Below are 21,479 nucleotides of genomic sequence, written 5' to 3'. Positions count from 1 at the left end.
TACATCTTCACGCTGCTCTCTAACATTTCCAATAAGAGTATGGCACGCTTTCTATGTGGACCTCCGATTTACAGCAAGCAGCAGGCATCTACACAGCATGGCCTCTGAGTTTGTTGGTGCAGCTTAAAGAGACAAGGAGAGACAGTTTAGTGATAAGAAAGGGCAGAGGGATTGCATCTATGTAACAGATCATGTTCATTGCAGATAATTTGAAGTGTAGAATTGTAAGGCTGATTGCAATTCGTCTCTGCAACTGAGTTATCTATCAGCACAGAACAAACATTACAAGGTTACCAGAAGAGTAATCAAAACACTCTTGATTGATTCAATGTTTGCCTTTTGTGCTCCTTTAAAGACAGCATGCCATGTCACCTTGGAGTCGTTCCCGTCTTGCTGCCCCACTAGACCTTGGAGCCCTGGCAGCTGATTACTGGCCAGCAGCAGTGTGCGCAGGTTCTCCAGACGCCAATGGCTTTGGTGCAGGCAGCTGCCCCCTGTGCCGACACCATTAGATACCATTCAGCTGGCATTAAAAAAATATGAGATGGATGCATACGTGGCAATGCCACGAGGCCACAGGAAAGCTTAAAGGAGAACTGACACGTACTTTCAAAGTTTTCAAAAATATACTATGTGCTTCTTGCACATAAAAGGATTACACTTGGCAAATGTGAAGGTCAAGAAATGCCTAAAGATGTCTTTGATACGAACGTTAGTCACCGAATACCAGACTTGGCATCACTGACAATATCATGAAATCATGGCACAGAGCAAATTGCTGACGCTGAGTAGCAATAAGGGTAGGCATGATAATGTTGTTCCTTAAAAAAAAAAAAGAAAAAAAGAGTACTGTGCTTGTTTCTGTTGGTTGCTCCTGTATATCGCACCTGCAGCAATCACTGGAACAAAGCAAGCCAGTATGCCACATATATACTTGCTGGGTGTGGAAAGTGAAACTGGTTCATATAAACAAGCATTATAATAAATTATTTTGGGAAACTCTGATTATTGCCAGAATGTCTTTCTAGGAGTTTAAGGGCTTGGAGCTTAACTTAACATAAACATACAAATGTGGCAAGACAAAAATGTCATGTTAGTACTCCTTTAAAACACCCTGTGCCACATCTGTTAAAACAAACTGACGATACTGCATTATGTTAAAAAGAATACACATACACACAGTCAATGCAGATCTATTCCAATGTGTCTTGCCAGAAACAAGAGAGCCTATCAGCTTTCAGTGTATTCTAAACATTGAAAATAATTGGTGTAAGAACACATCAGACACAGCGTGCACATTTTGCCTACCCATCGTGCACTTGCAAAAACCGGATATCAGTGCATGGACTCATTGGTTACATGTGCAGGGTTGTCCACTCTCAGTGGGAACATCTCACTGACATTCAAGCACTCATAGGATCTTCAATTCAGGATGAAGGATTGCAGAATAACCTTTCATTAACATGTCTGCGTAAGGCATTATATGAGCCAGAAGTTGTATCATACCATTGTATCGTATCGCATTAGCCAGAAGTCATATCGTATCAAATACTAATCAAGCGTTCCCCCAAGCAGTAGTTGACACCGTACATTACACAATGTCATCACTGCTGTCATTTTTCTGCCTTCCGGGTTGCTCCATAAATGCTTTCTATGGCTTTAAGAAGACAAGAACTCCTAAAAGGGGTTGCAAATATTGTCTTTGGAAATTTGAGAGCCTACCAGTTGCAGCACAGGTGGTGTCAGTTGTTGCTGGCGTCCACCACACAGCTAATCGATTGGAGGACAGGTCGAGGTGACGCAGACTAACAGGGTAGAACCTCAGCTCGCCGGGTGAAGCCAGCCCGTTGTAGCTGAGGTTCACTCGAGCCAGGTGGGGCGCCCTGCAGGCCAGCATGGGAGGCAGCCTCTCAAAGGCATTGTGAGACAGGTTGAGGCTGCTCAGTGGGCAGCCTGAGCCAGGCCCTTCCGGCGCATATGTCTCTTGCACCTGCAAGAGAAACAGTGCAATCGGGGCTCGCTGGTTCTCTTACATATAGCTGGTGTCAACATCAAGATCCCCAAACAATGGCTCCCTCAGAGTAACGGAAAAAAATCTCAAAGGCCATGCTCTTGTGTAACGCAGGTGCTGGGAGCAACATCATGGCCACCACATTTCAAACGCTGTTTTGCGAGGTGGATACAGTACACCTACAGCACTCATGAAATGCCCATATATTATTTTTACAAAAAGAACATCAAATGTAACCTCTGCGTAATGATGAGAAAATGAAATGAAATACAACAAAGCATTGTTGAGTTTCTCTGTAGAAACACTGAGGGCGAGCTAAAGTCAGCAAAGTACAATTGCAGTTTGCTTTTGATTTCCCTGTTGGCATGTTTGAGGGTATCTTGAATGTATGATTTGTTGTGTCCCTGGAGATTGTAGCTAAATGTTTCAAGGTTGTGAGAACTTCAAATATCACAGATCGCATCCAAGATCGAGTGATAAGGATAGGCTAGTGTTAGTGACACTAATGATGACAATAGTGGCGCTGATGACGACAATAGTGACACTGATGACGACGCAGCACAAGTAGGAATTGGATTATCCTATGTGGCACGAGTAAATTAAAACACGCAAAGGGGTCACAGAAAGATGGAGGCTGGAGTGATCAACAATGGCCGAACAAGGAAAGCAAGCTTCAGCATGATTCCATTGTTTCAACGAGTAGACTTGTCCTCACCAGGGCAAAATTTGTTTATTAAAAATGACAGCGAAGCCCATCTCAGAATGAATGTCGACATCAGTGTGATTACAGCTCTGACACCTATAGCATAGGCACTTATAGTGCGGGACTGGATATAATTCGGACTTTTCTGACTCCCATTTATCTTCCCATAGAACTCAATGTATGCCTACGGCTTAGAGTGCAGCCGCGCGAGACAACATATCGATTACAATGCAGAGGCCGGAAAATCCTGCAGACAAGCCAGGCCAGCGAATGCACTTCTCAATGAGGAGCAATTTTGACCACCTGAGGTTTTTCGACGTTCACCCTATGCACGGTACACAAGCATTTTTACATTCTGCCCTCATCGGAATGTGGCCACCACAGGTGCAACCAAACCCGCAACATCGAGCCCAGTGGTGTAATGTTATAGCCACTGGGATACCGTGGCAGGTGCCAGAGCAACAGCAAGAGTGACATGTGTAAAGTGTCCTTCCTACGCACAAACGTAGAACTGAACTGGAAAACGCTTTTTCTCTACCAGAACCGCAGCCGATAAAGGTTGCAGCAAAAGTAAAGCCTTAACAAGTGTAGTGGTGCACGGTAGCAAACTTTTTTTGCTATAACCTGCCGCCGCATGTAACCCGCACCCCAAATTACAACAGCCTGGAAAGAAAAAGAGAATCCGCATGTGTAACCTGCGGAAATGACTGTGTGCTGACATCTTTGCAGAAACGGTCTCCATTCATGGATGCGCTACTCGTCCACGTCGTATCTTTGGTCAGTGGCACTGTTCCACCCCTCCTTGGCGATGCTGCACTGTTGAGGACAGTCACTGAGCGCAGCTCATAGAGGTCCGAGTTCTAGCTTGCCCATGCTGCGTGCATTATTCGCTAACTACGAGGGTGAATCGGAAAGTCTTTGCCCCTATTCTTTATTAGCCAAAATAAGGTACTTACAGGTAATTACAACTATACGTACTATTCTACGTACCTTACACTATTTTTTCGCACAGTCCCCACACCGGTTCAAACATTTCTCCCACTGCAGAAGTAAATTTGAGAAATGTCGCCAGTCAGCGAGGCACGTGGCCTCAACCTTTTGTGAACTCACAACACCACCACCTCACACTTCTCAGAGTGAGACACCTTTCCCCATACGTGGGCTGTATTTGCCAGTGGATATCAAGGGGCGTTCGTCCCTTGCTCCATAGAAAAAGAATCAGACTTCGTTGCTTGTACGCTGTGGACGTGTGAAGCACAACTGACATCTTCAACAACTGACAGCGGCAACATGCTGCGGAGCTACCGGCAGATAAAGCAGGGTTGGTCCAAGAAAGGTCCATCGCTGGGAATGGATATGGTGACTTTGCATTTGCAGCCTGTGATGGCACAATTTTTGTCGGCCCGCTAGGCTCGGTGGCCTGCCAGGTTCGGTGGGCAACATCGATCATCACACCAAATAAACGCCAAGCACAGCAGCTCACGGTCAGTCATCATTCACCGTCACCACAATGCAGAGCATCACTCTGAAGAAGGGTGCCTCGAGCCCTCTTGTTCATGAACCCAGGCGGTTTGCGACACCAGCGACGAGGAGGGGCTCTGGTCTCTCCGCGGCCAGGCTCCACATCGTGGCTGAGGACCCGCCAATCTTCGACATGTGGCACACTGGCCTTGTTCCATTGTCTGTGTCACCGTACATGCTGACCGTCGAAGTCTGCAGGCACTAAATTTCCATGGAGTTGGACACAGGGGCCAGCATGTCAGTCATGGCTGTGAAACTGTTCAAACGTACCTTCCCCGCGTGTCCATCGAGGCTTTGGGCGTCATGCTGCGCAGCTACTCCAGACAGTTCTCCCAGGTCCAGGGTCAGGCCTGAGTCAGCATTCGCTTTGGCAACTGGGAGGCAATCCTTCCGATTTACTTAACTAAGAGGTCATCGCCAACGCTGCTGGGCCAAAACTGGATTCACACACTGGGAGTTCATCTGCCAGAGTACCAGGAAGCCGTCCTGCATGCGGTGAAAGACGTCCTAAGCCTCCTGACTAATTTCAAGTCCCTGTTCAAGCCAGGAGTGGGCACATTCGCTGGCACGATGGCCGACATCTGTGTACCTGAGGGAGCCAGGCCTCGTTTTTTCAAGCCTCACCCACTGCCGTTCCACCTGAATGACGGGGTCACCGAGGAGCTGCAATGGTTACAGCGAGATGGAATCCTGGTGCCCGTCATGACGTCTGAATGGGCCGCCCCTATAATTCCAGTCCTCAAGCGAGATGGCAGTGTCAGGATCTACGGAGATTTCAAGGTTACCATCAACCCTGTCCCTACCATCGAGAAGTACCCGCTGCCCCAGACTGAAAATCTCTGGTCAGCATTGTCCGGGGGACAATAGTTCACCAAGCTCAACCTCAGAGGTGCTTACCAGTAGCTGGTGCTCCCGGATGCCTCTCTGAAGTGTCACAATATCGACCAACTTTCGGGTTCTTCCAGCACACGCACTTGCCGTTTAGCGTGGCCTCAGCCCCAGCCATATTTCAGAGGAAGATGGACAACCTTTTCAGGGGTATGAGGCACATGGCAGTGTACTTGAATGAAATCCTGGTTACTGGCACCAACACAAAGGCCACCTGCAAAACCTGCACAACGTCCTGACATGACTGCAGGACACCGGTCTCAAGATCAAGCTGGAAAAGCGCGTTTTCCTTGCCCCCAGAGTTGAGTACCTAGGAAATGTCATTTCCCAGGCCGGCCTGGCCCCGGCCCACCGCATAGTAGATGCTGAGCTCAAGGTGCCTAAGCCGCACAATAAGAAGGAGCTCCAGAGCTACTTCGGCCTCATCAACTTCTACAGGAGCTTCCTGCCGAACCTGTCGGTGCATCTACAGCCGCTCCATCTTCTGCTTCGAGATGGTCAGCAGTGGGTCTGGAAAAAAGAGTAGGACGTGACCTTCCAGTGCAGCAAGGAGCTAATCACCAAAGCTCCAGTGCTGGTACACTTCGATTCAGCCAAGCCTGTCGTCTTCACCATAGATGCATTGCTGCATGGTGTTGCAGCCATCCTGGTGCCCGGGACAAGGATAGCCAGGAACGCCCTGTGTTGTTAGCTTTCCGTCGGCTTCATGCTGCAGAGCAACGTTACAGCCAGCTGAACAAGGAAGGCCTGGCCCTCATGTTCTGGGTTGAGCGCTTTCACCAGTATCTGTGGGGTCGGAAATTCGAAGCAGTCACAGACCACAAGTCGCTGTTGGGGCTGCTGGGGCCTGACAAGGCGGTTCCCGTGCAGGCATCACCTCGAGTGGTACGCTGGGCCTTGAGGCTGGCGGACTAGAGCTACCAGCTGGTCTACCCTCCTGGAAAGAACCTGAGACTAGTTGATGCCCTGAGCTTCCTGCCCCTGCCAGAAGTGCCTGCTGCTGTTCCAGAGCCTGCTGAAGTGTTCATGTTGGAGCATGCGTACCCAGATGTACTGCCCAGACCTGCGGTGTCACAGGCAACCAGCTGGGACCCAGTCCTGTTCCAGGTGGTCAAAGCGGTGTCCAGAGGGGAAGAGTTGGTGCAGCAGGCCTACTGAGCCTACAGCTGAGCCTGCAGCAGGGCTGCCTACTGTGGGGTTCCACGGTGGTGATCCCACAAAGTCTCTGGTCCAGGGTCCTGCAGTTGCTGCATGCGAGTCGTCTTGGCATGGACAAAGATGGTGGCACAGTCCCACGTTTGGTGGTCTGGCCTGGACTAGGACACTGCTCACATGGTGCAGAGCATCCAAGTCTGCCAGGAGCATCAGCGGGCCTCATGTCATGTGGAAATCACCCCCTGGCCATTCTCACAGAGACCCTGGTCCCGCCTGCATGTGGATTTTTGGAGGCCCTTCAAGGGCCATTATTTCCTCGTTGTGGCAGATGCCTTTTCAAAGTGGGTGGAGGTCCTACCTATCACCAGTCCATCAGCAGGCACGACCATTGCGATGCTGCAGCAGGTCTTCGCCGCCCAGAGGTTGCCAGACGTCATCGTGTGCAACAATGGTCCTGCTTTCGCCAAAACAGAATATCTAGCCTGGCTCCCATCAGATTCCGCCAGATGATGGTTCCGCCATACCACCCAGCTTCAAACCATGCAGCCGAGCGAGTGGTACAGACCATCAAGCACAAGCTCTAGAAGAGCCATGTTGGGGATTTTCAAACGCAGGTTGCCCGGGTACTGTTCCAGTACCAGACCACACCCCACAATGTCACTGGCCATGCCCCCTGTGAGCTCCTGCTGGGCCAGATGGCCAAGACACCCTCGGACATCTTGCATCCAGACCTCTGGTCCACAGTGCTCCTGAAGCAGCTGAAGCAGAAGCTAGCTGCTGACCAAAAGTACCGTCCTGGGCTTTTGCCGGAGTCAGGAGCTCCAGTCTTCACCAGGAACTTTTGTCCTGGCCCACATTGGTCTGCCAGACAGGTGGTATCTCCTGCCAGCGTCTCATCGCTGCTAGTCCGCGTGCCGGACGGGACCATGTGGCACTGGCACACTGACCATGTTAGGCCTCGCTTCGGAAACCAGCTAGCACTCTCGGCAGCCATTTGAGAAGTTCAGCCCACAGGGGGGCCAATGGCAGCACCAGTCGATGCCAGCGAAGCATCGCCCACTTCGGAGGCAGCAAGCATCGCCAGTTGTGTGGTGCCCATTGGGCCAGTGTCAAGTCCGGCACCACTCTCAAGGCCGGCCACTGCGGACCCTCCTGACGGAGTGAGGCTGGCTCAGGCAACACCCGGCGTTGCTACACCCGGTCTATTGACACCGGTGTGCAGGTGGAGTACTTTACCGTGAAGGCCGTCAGATACTCGCTTGGGTAACAGGCTCCATCGACCCAGCTGGGACGGCAGCAGAGCCTCGACCAGGCGTGAACCTGCTATTAGTTTGTGTTCAACAAACAAACTAGGGGTAAGAGGTGTGACAAGAATGTGACGCCCCTTCGGCATAATCTTCGTCGGCACACCAGGCTCGGTGGACAACACTGACCATCCTACCGAATAAACACCGAGCACAGCTGCTCGTGGCCAGTCATCATACACCACAACCACACTGCGGAGCATCCCACTGACGGAGAACGCCTCGAGCCCCCCCTTCCCCCCTCATTCACGAACCCGGGCTAATCGTGACACAGCCGTAATACGGCTAAAAAAATAGGGGCAAATACTTTCTGATTCACCCTCGTACTAAACACAAAATGGCGACCCGTAAAGAGGAGGAGAATGGCCAACCATAAAGGAGGGGAGAAGGGAGCTCCAACATGCAGGGATAAGGAAACGAAACTTTGAATGGTGGAGGACCTTGCCTTGAAGTGTTGCTCCACAGCAGCGCAAGCCATGCTGCCGTGAAGCCACACCTCAAGGCGAAATTCACATATAAGCTGCATCCCAATTTAAAAAACGTTTAATGTGGGTTATATGTGCAAAAGTACGGTACATTCAGGGAAGGCAGCCAGAGGATCCACATCACCAAAGAAAAGTGCACCTGCCTCAAGTGCGTGCCTCCAGAGGCAGTGATGTTCAAGTGGCCAAGTCGGCGATGGGGCACGAGGTGCAACAGGTGCTGGCTCGGGCTCCTGTGGAGCAGAGTTGCCTCCTGGTTCGCTGGGCAGCCTTGACAGCATGTTCATCGACAGGTTTAGGTCACGTAGCCGGGGTGCTCCCCACAGCTCTTCAGGCAGCACCTGCGGGCGTACACATATTGTGAAGTGCTGCTGCAGTGAAAATATAAATTTTCTTCATCCTACCGCTATGACAAACTCCCTTCCTAGAATGCTTGTCTTCACATAGCTCTGCCTTTACAGGCTTTCCATGTTCATGACACCAGTTAATCTGACCCTTCCTTCAAAGTGACTGTGTTCAAAACAAAGAACTGAGAAGCTCACAAATAAAAACGAACTCCTAAGGTAATGGTATGTTAAGGTGGCTAGATGGCAGCTTGGCATGCACAGTTACCTATCAGTGTCACATAAGAACAAAACAAAGTGAGGACAGAAAGTGATGTGGTCAGCGGAAATCAAGTTCACTGCAGACCATATAAAAGTGTGTACTTCTTGCGGAGAGTACTGTAAACTTATTTGGGACAACTTCAGGCGACATTTAGCTACTAGTACGACTGCGGATTGGCAGGTCATGCAAAGGTATGCATGTTAATTAAGGTGCTTAACAAAGTCATTGACTTTGCTCCTGTGCAGTGCCAAGAAGCTTTATGATAGCTTCCTGGTATTTATGTTGGTTCCCTTTATGAGCAGTCTCTGTTCCTTAACTGTGTCTTGTGGAAGCTGGTTAGTAGGTAATGAATTATTCTATATGCTTTCACTCAGTTGATGAACAAAGACCACAATGACCCATAAATGTTTTCTTCACAAATCCTAAAACAACCACAGATGCCCATTTGAGAACCATGATGTCAGGTAAGGAGTACACAGACATAGCGCGTCCCATCAGTACTCCTTCATTTTCCGTTTTACCAGCCCCACTGCCACTTGTGGCTCTCCCTATGTCCCTTGCAACTCTTCGTGCAATCTCTCGGCCTTGTAACCAACTACAGTCGAACTTCGTTATAACATACATGGACATAATGCAGCATCGGATACAAAGAAGTAAATATAGCATGTCTCGCTCGCTTGCATCAGCTTGTAGCAAATATATGCCTATAGTCAATATTGGCTATATCAAAGGTATCTTTATGTCGAATCTAACTTTGATATAACAAGGCTCAACTGTAGCCAAAGCCCTGCACTTGTGGTCTTTGTTATCGTCACACCAGTCCTTACAATGCTTGGCAATTAGGTTGCACATTGACAGGGACATCCCCAAGAAATGTCAAATCAGAAAACAAGCCTTGCTAGATCGCTAGTTCAGCACCTGTAACTTGTTGTTGGACAAGTCGAGCGTGTGGAGGGCAGGCAACTGGAACAGGCTCCCTGGAACCGTCTCCAGCCGGTTGTCCTGCAGCTGCAGCTCCTCCAGAAGTGGAGCAGAGACCACCGCAGGCAGCGTGGCCAGTTTGTTCTGTCCAGCTGCCAGCAGGTGCAGTGATGGCAGCGATGAAAATACGCAGCCCGGAAGCTCGGACAAGGCATTCCCCGACACGTCCAGGCGGGTGATGGCGGCGAGTGCAGGGCCTGTGAGCTGTGGCTGCAGCTTGAGCTTGAGGTTGAGTGCCATGGCAGCATCGGCCAGCCAACGCTCGGATAACTGCTCCAGGCATTGCTGGCCATGCCAGTTGATCATCACAGGTACGCTCGGTGCCAGGGCCAGGCCGTCTAGGGCACCCTGCACAGAACAAAGCAAGACAGTGTCCACCACTACAGGATTTTCTTATTGATTCCAACTGATCACCTTGTAAAAGGGGCCCTGAAACACATTTCTAACTAATCACACAATGGCTTTACTATTAAAGGATGTTGCTTCATGAATCTCATGGCGCAAACATTTTACGAATCTTAGAACTATAAGTGGAGTTATCACACCGATAACCTGCTTTCTCTATGTCCAGCCTAGCACACTGGAAGCTATATAGAGAAGCCAAAAGAGCAAAGCCTCGGCCGAAAGTTGAGTGTCGTGGCAGTGAAAGGGCTCGTCGCAGCACCCCATGGTGACCGCAGTAGACTACTTCCCCACTTCCATCTCAGAGGCCATGCGTAGCTGACACAGTTACGCACAGTGCAGAGATGAAATTATCTTTCTGCCATTTTGTGATCACAGACACATATACGTTTAATTTGTTTAACTCAAAATTAGCAATTATGCATTACAGAGAATGCTCTCGCGATCACGAAATCAGCCAATAGTGTTGGCAGGCCAGCTGCTTTTGATGACACTGCATGACGGCATTTCAGTCATGGAAGACGCTCTAGTGGAGGGCTTAGAATTGTTTTGGCCACCTGGAGCCCTTTATCACATACCAAAAGCACAGTACACTGGCATTTTTGCATTCCACCTGTAGCCACTACGGCCTGGAAATCAAACACATGACATAAAGCTCCAGAGCAGAACACTATAGCCACAGAGTCACCGCTGCAGGTAACAATTTTGAAAGGCGATCTCTACATTTCACATCTGTGACTTTTTTGTTTTGTTTACCTGGCTGTAAACTCTCCTGCCCAATTGCTCGACATAATGCCTGCATAAGTGAAGCAGGAAATGAACAAACAAATAGACATAGAAGCAAACAGATTAGCAATAAATCGATAAACAAGTAAATAATTAAAAGCGGCATGCCCACCTGGTTGACAGTGTGTTCCGGGTCACGATATGCACGCAGCGACAGCAGGCGTGACACAAGCCGCCCGCCGTGTGGGAGCAATGCGGCCAGTGCCGCTCCATCCTCATCTCGTGCCCCGTGGCGAAGCAGCAACTCCACCATCTGAGCATCCCTCCGCCGGCATGCCTCCAAGAGAGCACTTGACGGGCTGCACCATCGTGTGTCGTGCATGTGTTGCTATTACACACAGAGGGCGGTTAAGTTTCTACAATCACTACAAACACAAATGCCCGGAGTCTACTGAACAGTTTAACAGAACCTACCAGAAAGAAGTGTTAAGTATCTATTGTGGGAGCACACACAAGAATAAGCCAAAGCTGAATGACAAGATAGCAAACATAATGAACAAAAAAGGCTGAATGATTAAGCTTGAAGAAGACGAATAAAAGAGACAGATATTCAATTAACAGAAAGCAAGCTTAGCGACTACTTCAGTTAGGTATGGTGGGAAACATAAACACTTGTTAGATACTGCATTTCTGTGCAAATGACTTGCTCTAAAGCTTAGAGAAACTTAAAGGGCTCCTCACCAGGTCTGGTCATTTTGAGCTGACAAGTGCAGTGCATACAATGCGAGCTAACGATCGCATCTGCGAAGTATTACATCCTTGCGCGCCACAAAAAAAGCTTAAATTTTAAACCGAACCCCGTTTGCCTTTCTCCTCGCGGGTGCCGTGCTCCAAGCCAGAGAGGCGACGTATATCGCACAAGTGCGCCTGCGTACATGGCCACTCGTAGTGGCACATGACTTTGAGAATTATTCAAGGCAACAGCAGTTATTTGTTTGATCTGTCGCTTCAATAGACGAATTAAAGTTTAGAAAAATAATAAAACCTACAAACCGAATGTCTGCGTGTCATTCATTTACTTCGTACCGCAGCAAGAGAGATGTACTTCCGTTTCGTCTGCTTGTTCCCATGTCATGCAGTTGCGCGTGCAAAGAGCAAAACTATGTCATTTTCTACCGTGTTCCAGCGCGCGATAATGCTCTGTGATCCGCTTCCATCTGCCTCAGTGTTCGTGTGGCACTGACTTATACCACTAGTCAGGTGTTCTTGTGCACAGTGCGCAAAATTGTGCACTGCGAGAAACAAAACAAATTCAACAGTTTGCATGAGAGACCGTCAGCAGAAGTGCGCCATACAGCAAAAAAGTGAGAAAAAAAAGAAAGGCGGGTCTCTTGTGACGTATGCGTCACGCGGTCCTCCAGCTCTGGTATGGGAGAACGCAGGGAAGGAATTTCTATTGCGGAGGCTACACGGGGGCAAGTGGAGAGATGGTTATGTTGGTGGCGACACCAGCCTCCTAAAATCATGGACTTGCGGCACTGAAATATTTCTATCTCGGCTATTAACGAACCAATTTGAAAAATTCTTGTGGTAGAACACTCCCTAGAGGGCACGTAACAACTTCCAGCGTATAACCAAAATTTGCTACGTCGCCTGGTGAGGGGCCCTTTAAAACAACCAGTGCCTCTGCAAAGCTTGTTTGGTTGTGTCATAGTCCCCTTACCTGTCTCCCCGCATGGGAAGGTTAGGTGCCGCCCCAGCACGCAGCAAAGCAGCTGCTAGCGCGTAATGTCCTTTGCGTACAGCCACGTGCAGTGCTGTCTCACTGCCCTGGTTGCAGTACAGGTCGAGCCGCACGGGGCAGAGTTGCATCTCGCGTGGTGCAGCCCCTCCAGAGGCCATGTTGAGGCGTGTCACTATGGACTGCACATGCCCTGTGTCTGTGTAGATGTAGGCACCAATTTGCTCTTTAATTAGTAGTGCATCTCAAGTATGGAGAAAAGACAAAAACAAGGAATCGCTTTACAGAAGAGAAGACAGTGATTAATTTCAAACAAATATAATCAAGCAGTTACTTCAGTTATGTTGTGAAAGATAAATATTTGTTAGATATCGCATTTCCACATACATGACCCACACCAAAAGATTAAAAAATTCAAGTACGAACTGAGAATGCAAATTATACTTAAATTGTGCCTTCAAATGTGGCTTCACTGCGACAAAGATTTCCTTGCTGTGAAGCCCCCATTTGAAGACAAAACTCACATAAAAAGGTGCAACCTGCATTGCCGTGAAGCAAAAGGAAGCTTCAGCAGATAGCTGTGATTACTAAATGCAAAGAAGGACTTTTAGGCCTGTTACAACGATGTGAATGAATGTCCTTGCACTTTGTTATTTGCAAAGGTTATTTACATGGACATTCTGTTTTAAATGGTTGGAATTTCGGATGTGAATTGTTATATCTAGGAGTGGGCTGCCTGAGAAGATGGTAATTTCTAAAACATACTTCGTGCTACTAAGTTTCAGAGATGCACAGATTTTGCTGAAGAGAGCTTGTGCACACCCTGCACATAGCATTCTTTTAGAGGACGACGATGGAGAGATAAAGCTAACTAAAGCTTTTAGGCAAAATGAAATGGTTTGAGTTCTGGGTGCATACCCCACAGGCCACCCAGTTACAAGTGTTCCAACATCCATGTCCAAAAGTGACTGGCTGAGACTATGACTGCTACTGAAAGCATACCTGCAATTGGGCTTTCATCAGCGGTGAGGAGCCGCTTGGCCCAAACACGCCATTTCAGCAGTGCTTCCAGAAAGCGTCGATGGCCGAGGCAGGCAGCCATGTACAGGGCTGTCTGGCCCGTGGCATCCTGTGCATTCACATCAAAGGCCAGCGGGTACTCCCATTTGCCATTTGGATCTTCCCACAGCCTCAGCAGGTGAGACGGGTAGGCGTGACCCAGTAGCTGCTCTAGTACAGTCACGTGACCCCCGAGGGCAGCTGCGTGCAGTGGCAGCCACCGCTCCACTGTTGGCTCCCGCACCAGCTCAGGAAAGTGCTGTGGCACAAAACAACAAGGCAGCCCAAGCCAGGTAAATTGACTAATGCTCAACAAGCTAAAACAGAAAGGTTGTAGTGCATTTTATATTCATTATGCTAACACACCAGCTATGCATTCAAATCATTAAGTTTAAAGAAACAAAGCAACCTGTGGGCTATGAGCAGAGGTTGGCAAACGCACTAGTGTCATGAAGTCAACTCACTCAGAATCGGACCTACCCATGAGTCTGATTCTGAGTGAGCCCCACTGAGTAAAATTTTCGGGAGCCTGAGTTCGAGTGATGCCGGCTGCGTAGAATTTTGACGAGTCTTAGTCCAAGTGAGCCCTAAGCAAAAAATATATACATTGCAAGTGAGTTCTGCTTATTATGCAGATTAATAAGAAATACTGCTAAAGTCGCATCGACAATAGCAGCGTGACGCTGTGCGCAGCGTACATCACACGAGCGCAGGAAAAAATCAACAGACAGAGCACAGGAAAATCCGGCCGTCGTTCGCATTGTTGTCCGGCTGCGTCCCAAGCCTGCAACCCCCCCCCCCCTATCTCCATGAATGCACACCACTAGTTTTATGCCCATCCTTATCACAGCAATGACAACGCATGCTGGCGACGCTAAGTGCAGACTGTCACAGTGCCATGCTTCGATGCCCCCCCCCACCCCCCCCCCGCCTCACTGTATCTCCTCTGCTTTGCATTTTCTTACAATGTGCACCTCCGTTGCACACTGGAGGCAGGTTTGAAAGTAGGGAAGGCGCACTGCAAAGCACGAGACATCTGGGTACAAATGAGTAGTGTAGGCTATGTAAGCCTCCCTTTCACCCTTCCGGCCAAGGTCAGATAAGGCTAGACGCCAGAGCACTGTAAGCTGTGGTATTGCGAGAAGTGAGAGAGATTGACAGCATTTAACTTTCTCAAGTTTGTTTGGCTCAGTTTCCGTTTTCATTCAGCACTCGCTCAACCTCTACCCTGTTTTTTCTGGACACTGAGTGTTGGTGCTCTTGCTTTTGTGAGAAAGCAGTGCTGGATGGAATTCAGCGCGAGTGACATCATGGTACCAATCATTTACTGGTCGTGGTGCACATCTATGCTCGTGGCAACTTCTATGATGAGAGGTACTCCTGTTGCTTCTGTGGAGCAACCAGACTTTCCAAATGCTAGGTGTACAGCACAACCTTCGAGAACAACGAGGCAAGCTGTACTTTCAGCAGTGCTCTTCACAACCATAGTTTGATTGAACGTTGGCGATTTAGCTTTCGTATGGACTGGTACCATGGAGGTAAGGGGAAAAATTAAGGGGGAGCATGATGCCAAGCAGCTAGTCTTGGCAAGCCAGCCTCCTCTGATGCCGCCCTACCAACCTCTCTCCAGGTCCTAACTGATCAATAATTCTTGGGTAGTAGGCCCTCCATGGTTGCCAGACTTTTTCAACAAGCTAGTTGGTATGCTAACTGGTGCCCTCATCACAATCGACCCTCGCCACACGCTCTCCGATCTCTCTCATACACTCAACGGCTAGAAATTACTGCTTATGCAATTTGTGGTGAGGTTCTATTGCCCATGAGCCCTTCCTTTATATTTTAAGACAAAAGCCTTATACGCCCCATGAAGCGAAAAATCCGGCGTTCGTTGGGCATTAATATCTGATGGTTCTAAAACCCACGTGACCAAGTGATGATGTCACGTTCCCGGTGCTGGACCTGCTGCAGCTCACACTGCAAAATCCCATGGTGAAGTAAAGTGAATGAAGGTGAATTAAAGTGCATTAAGGTGGGCTAAAGTGGATTAAGGTAGGTGCATATTAGAGCAAGGTGGATGAAGATGAAGCTTTAATTTAAGGCGATAACTCAGACAAGTCCTCATGCTTTCGCCTTCAAATCCCATAAGGATACTTAAGCAACTATCAATTTTTTATGACGAAACTTCAAGATGGTCACTTGACGCACCCTCCTAATCCTTTTTCTTCCTCCATGTTTGGTGCTCACGTTCAGAGCGATTGACAGCCAATATGGATGTCAGCAGTGTCACTGTTGGAACTGCGTATCTGCACTTAAAACACTTTGTGTCATGGACGCATCTACCGTAGATCCTGTGGACCGACCCGGACTTACAAAATTCTCAGTGCCTAGGAGTATGTCTGACAACTCAAAAGCAAAACAGCGAGCTCTACCTTCTGCAGCGCTACCATGCATCGTAGTTGGGAATAGGCTATACATAAAGTCAAGTTTTCTTTGTGCACAATTTTAGCAGCATCCACTTTTGTTTACGAGGCAGGCCTTCATAATGAACAGTGCCAGAAAGAAAGGATCGGGTTCAGTATAAACTGCCAAAAACGCATGCGCGCGCCACTCGAACAAACGTCCGTGAAAGCATAAACAAACCTGCTAATAAGAATTTCCATATTCGTAAAAGATCCTTTGAGCACATTTTATCCTTTGGCAAAGTACTTCCAGCACTGCCAAGATTGCAGATCATACTTATTTATTTAATGCAAGACATTGTGATGCACGAGAAATAAGCAACTTTCTTGCATATTTAAGATTCTCGTGCGTACTTTTTCCTAAATGTTTAGCATTTTTAATCCCTCTGCCTGCGCTATTATTAGACTCATACGAAAGTGTTCAATTCACAAGAAAGCCTGAGTATGTGAGAGTCTGTAGGCCAAGTAGACCCACCTGAGTCTGTTTTTGATGAGTGAGTCCAAGTTAATTCTGCTGAGTGTAATTCTTGCGAGTTTGAGTCTCAGTGAGTCAGACTGAGTAAAATTTTGGCGAGTCAGTCCAAGTGAGCTCTAAGCAAAAAATATAATTTTTGTGTGATTCTGAGCGAGTTCTATTTATTTTGCCAACCTATGGCTACGGGAGATGCTTTAGTGGAAGTTGTTTAACATCCTGGGGTTCTTCAACACGCACTAAAAGCACGGCATATAAGCGTTTTTGCATTCTGACTCCATGTGACCACAGTGGCTGAGAGTCAAACCCATGACCTCATCCTTATAGCAGCATATAATAGCCCATTGAGTCACAGCGGCAGGTGGTAAGCAATCTTACCTCAAGTAGTAAGGGCACAATATCAGTACGTCCCTTGTAGCAGGCCACATACAGAGGCGAGTAGTGAGTGACCAGGTGGGCTCGACCATCTGCCCCATGCTCCAGGAGTAACCGAGCGATTTCCAGTTGACCATCCTCACATGCCCTGTACAGCAGGGAGCCACCCCCTGGGCCTCCTTCGCTGTTTACCACAGCCTCGGCACGGGGTCCAAGCTCTGTCAACAGGGCTTGCACTTCCTCCACATGACCCAAGGCACACGATGCGGCCAGTCGAGTGTAGCTCTCCTGGTGCTTCTGATCCAGCTCCTCTGTCATGGGGAAAAAGCGCACCACTTGTCAAAACTGACAGCTCTGTGGAACTATGGAACATGTTGTGCCAAGCTCTTTAGTGAATACAAGCAATGCTAATGCATTTGAACATCTTTAGACCCGTGTTTGCAAGATTGTTCAGCATCTTCAAATGTCTGTGCATCTAGTTTATATGTTGTTTCTTCTCACTCGTTTACCAGCCCTGTAAGGACCCTCATTATAGGGATGACAGTATGGCAGAATGAATGAGTACTGGTTTATAATCATGGTGCAATGTTCAATATGTGCTAAACCTAGCCATTACTTGCCAAGTTTTCTAACGGTTATTCATATTCTCCTGGTCATTCAGTCGATATGCAGAACCTGAAACATTGCCATTACGACCTGCCGGACATGTTTTTGGATCCAGCAATCACCAAAACTACTTGTCAGGGTTATGTATTCATAAAGCAGGACACGTTATGATTTGCATTACACATGGTGAACTTCACATCACAGTAAACCTTGCAAATCGTCCATCATACAGTCGTTATTGTAAAATTGTTCTTGTCTGCCCAAATTAATTCGTCTTATTGAAAACACACCGGTGGCCATTCGAAGCATTTCCGCCACTTGGGCATGCCCAGCGAGCTCAGCAACGTCAGTGGCTGTCTGGCCTTGGGCATCGCGAGCCAGCAAGTCGGCGCCCGAATCAAGCAGCAGTCGCACCGTTGACACATGGCCCAGCTCGGCAGCCACGTGCAGTGGTGTCTGCAATGGTGTACGTGGAAGGTGCGTGAGAAACATGGCACACCGCAGTTTTGTCATTGCAACAAACTAAATTGGTAAAGAACAGGAGAAATAAAATAACAGAATAGATAACTGAGCTTGTTAGTACACATTAGTATTATGCGGGACCTGACTGAAAAACAGTACAAGGAAGACAGGCAGCATATGTGCAGAAATAATGTGAGTGCATGATCAAGGGTGGCTAGAAACTGGACTTGATGGCTGAGAAAGTTCGCTCCGATTCATATGAAAAACAAAGATTAAAAATGTTTCAGAGAATGACGATGGGAAAGCCAGAAGAAAAGGCACTTATCGACATGACGCTCTATCTCCACGAAAAGAACATTTACACATGCAGCACACAATGCAAGCGCACGGTGCCATAAAAAAAAGTCATGTTCTGAAATTGCATCTACACATACAAAGTTTTTGTCTACAACGCCCCATGGTCATTCATAATGCTGATTGAGCTAAAAGTAAAAATGGATGAGGTCACCACAGCCTATTTTCGGATGCAAGGTATGCCTTCCTTTACTAGCACTACTAATGCATATGTGTAAGGCGACCTGGGATGGCATAATATAACAACTTTTCTCAACTAATTATATTTCATTCTTGTCAACTGTTACTTGGGACAGGCAAATCTTTGTCATAGCTTATGCAGTTCGTCAAAGACATAACATTAACAGAAGTAAAATTAAAACAGAATTGTTGCACAATATTCCAGCTTTGTTGTGCAAGAACAATCCATGTAGCATGCAACACTCCTCAGCATAAAATGCACTTGAAGCTGCCAACGGGCAGGACATTAAGAACTGAAGCTGTGTTCAAGCAGTGTCTTTGCACTGTACACTATCTATATAAGATTAGCAGCTACACCTTACGACACATTGAGTATGTTTATCTGGTGGAAGATACCACGTTTTCCAGGCAAAGGCGAAAAAAGCTGGTAAAGACAGCTAATAGAGATAGAGCAAGAGATTCCTCTGACAACCTACTGATTTTGACCAAAGCCATGCTAAGTTGTGCAATACACATTACTTAGCCAGTTAATTTGTGTTCACTATTAAACTATTTGATTATTAATTTGAGAGGTGTGTTGCAAATGCAGAATTGAAGCTAGTTCAGTGCAAAGCCTGTGTCGATTTGCAGAAATCTAGATGCGCAAGTTTCAAGATATTGCATAAACTGGAATACGGGTCGAGATTTTTTTCCAGAAAAGAAACAGCTTTGTAAGCACACTGTAAGTTGCCATGTGGTCAAGTTAGGTTCACGTGTCGGCCTATATTATGGGCCGACATATATTCCGGTTGACACGGTATATTGATGCATAAACTGTGTGGCAATATACAGTGGTGCTCCACATCGAAAGCCTTCTTCATGGACTGCAGAATAAAAATATGTGGAACATCAATGTACACTGTGGGTCATTTCTCAGATGAACATCTCAAAACTGATACTTGTCTCAGGAGCCCTACCAAAGTAATACCGTGGGCAGTGACTGGCTTCTACTGTCCAGTTTCAACTTGTTTTCTCAAATTCCTAACCAAGCAAGTAATTAAGGTAAAGCTTCCTTAATTAGGCAGTTACCTGAGCATAAAACATGCTTCCTGATGTCAACTGCAACTAGTGCTGTTCGACGGAAAAAAATCACTTTTCTACCTCTTCTGTGTAGTATTTAAGGCAAGTATTTTATCTCAGCTAAAACAGGTGGTATAGCAGCTGCTTGGATAGTGGATAATCATGCAGCATACAGCAATGGCATAGCCAGAAATTCTTTTCAGGGAAAGGACGGGGGGGGGGGGGGGAACTTGACCAGAAACGGAGAGGAAGAGGGGAACTGGGAAGGTCGCATACTAACAGAGACATTTCAGAAAAAAGGGTGGGAAGTTGGGGTGGGGGGGTGGAGGGAGAGGGCACATGCCCAAAGTGCCACTTCCTGGCTATGCCACTTCCATACAGTGCAGTGCGAGCAGCGGCAGTTAACATTCGCGCACAAGCTCTACCGTGGATATGTTCTATATTAAATGCACTAGAGCTGGATCTTGTGACATCAGTTTCTGTGATGCTATGTGCTCACCTTGTGCTGGTCATGAATTCCACAAGCAGCACTCGGATTTGCTGGAACGAGAGGACAGTATATCATTCACCTTGATCATCAAGTGAAGCAACATAATCTGTACGTGCTTCGGAGTGTTAGGTAGTACAAGACTGAAACACAAATCTTTTCGTCCATTTTAAGAAGTTCAGACCTATGCATGAATACACATGCTTACAAAGTATGCAGGTAATGGTAAAGTCAGAACAGATGTCTGGTAAGGCATATAAGGCTAGTCATTTAATTTATTTGTATGATCAGCTCAATGTATGGGCCAGATATGGATCTAACAAGCAATAAAATCTGAAACCTTGCAACTTAATTGAGGATGCAGGAAAATGCATGCCCCACAGGACAAGCAATGTGCTGCATGCGTGTTTCTTTCTTCTGGGTCTTTATAATTGAACTGTTTCAGCTGGCATATTGAGGATGAATCGACTAATGCATGCTTACCAAGATACGTCACGGCCCTATAACCTTGGTGTTCCACCTAGCTCAAGATGTAAAGGCCCTGTGGGCTAAAACCAAGCCTTCTCATTGTAAATATGAAAGGCAAGTACCATAAGAAATGACATTCAACAATACCACCAGCTTTTCTAATACATCAATGTGTACAAGCATGGAAGTTTCAACTAACTTTCTTCATGCAGTTAAGAATAAGAAAATGATGCAGCAGGGCCATAACAAGAAGTGCACATGGTACTTGAGCAAGTTCCACTGGGTTCAGAATGTAGCACTGTGGAGTTTGTTATTAACTAAATTCACATGACGGCTTTCACTGCAGAAAGAATATATGAGAAGGGTTGTTACGCTTCATCCTTCAAATCGGTGCGTTCACTGACAGAAACTCATTGCGATCATTCAGCCATATTATCCGCTTGCAACTATAACTAGTTCCTTGTGCGAGAGAGGTGCTCAGACAAGAGGAACAAGGAAGAATATGTTGATACTGGAGTCAAGGGTGGGAATTTAACTAAATGCAACACAAATCATAAACACAAAGGCTTCTGCACTGACGAGGCACCACTGATTGTGTTAAGCTCTTTACGAGGCGGAACCTCACATGTTAATATTGCTAATAAACGCCCAGAATCAAAATCCCCTGGCGCGAACGTAACGAACCGTGACACTATAGTACCGCAACCATGATCAGCCTGGTACAGCTCTTAAAATATCAAATGAGAAGGCAATAATAATTGACTTCAAAGAGTACCGAATTTGAATGGTTATGTTTACTAGCCGTTTCTGTGTCGTGCACAAGCGTGATTGTGCATGCCCTCTCCTTGTATACATCACGCGACTCACCACCCGACTGTAGCAAGATGCGGGCACACGTCTCATCACTGTTGGTTGCGGCTGCGTGAAGAGCTGTTCTTCCGTGCATATCCGGAGCATCGATGAGCCGCACCTGCATTC

General features: G+C 47.4%; 1 protein-coding gene across 1 annotated transcript in view; it reads right to left on the bottom strand.

Annotated features, from left to right (window-relative positions):
• The window catches only part of Lrrk (Leucine-rich repeat kinase), a 62,103-nt gene that overhangs the window by 40,195 nt on the left and 429 nt on the right, over positions 1-21,479 (bottom strand). Inside the window, exons 2-12 of the mRNA XM_055066093.2 lie at positions 21,369-21,471; positions 20,046-20,086; positions 17,782-17,947; positions 16,889-17,196; positions 13,523-13,838; positions 12,503-12,719; positions 10,952-11,138; positions 9,589-9,999; positions 8,211-8,405; positions 1,723-1,990; positions 373-494 (exon numbers count right to left, since the gene is read on the bottom strand). Of these exons, the coding sequence (XP_054922068.2) occupies positions 373-494; positions 1,723-1,990; positions 8,211-8,405; positions 9,589-9,999; positions 10,952-11,138; positions 12,503-12,719; positions 13,523-13,838; positions 16,889-17,196; positions 17,782-17,947; positions 20,046-20,086; positions 21,369-21,471 (2,334 nt within the window). The remainder of the gene's footprint in view (positions 1-372; positions 495-1,722; positions 1,991-8,210; positions 8,406-9,588; positions 10,000-10,951; positions 11,139-12,502; positions 12,720-13,522; positions 13,839-16,888; positions 17,197-17,781; positions 17,948-20,045; positions 20,087-21,368; positions 21,472-21,479) is intronic.

Source organism: Dermacentor andersoni, chromosome 6 (assembly GCF_023375885.2).
Source record: "Dermacentor andersoni chromosome 6, qqDerAnde1_hic_scaffold, whole genome shotgun sequence".
In the NCBI taxonomy this organism is placed as follows: domain Eukaryota; kingdom Metazoa; phylum Arthropoda; class Arachnida; order Ixodida; family Ixodidae; genus Dermacentor; species Dermacentor andersoni.
The sequence above is the reverse complement of the archived record's forward strand: the minus strand, read 5'-3'. Positions and strand labels throughout refer to the sequence as shown.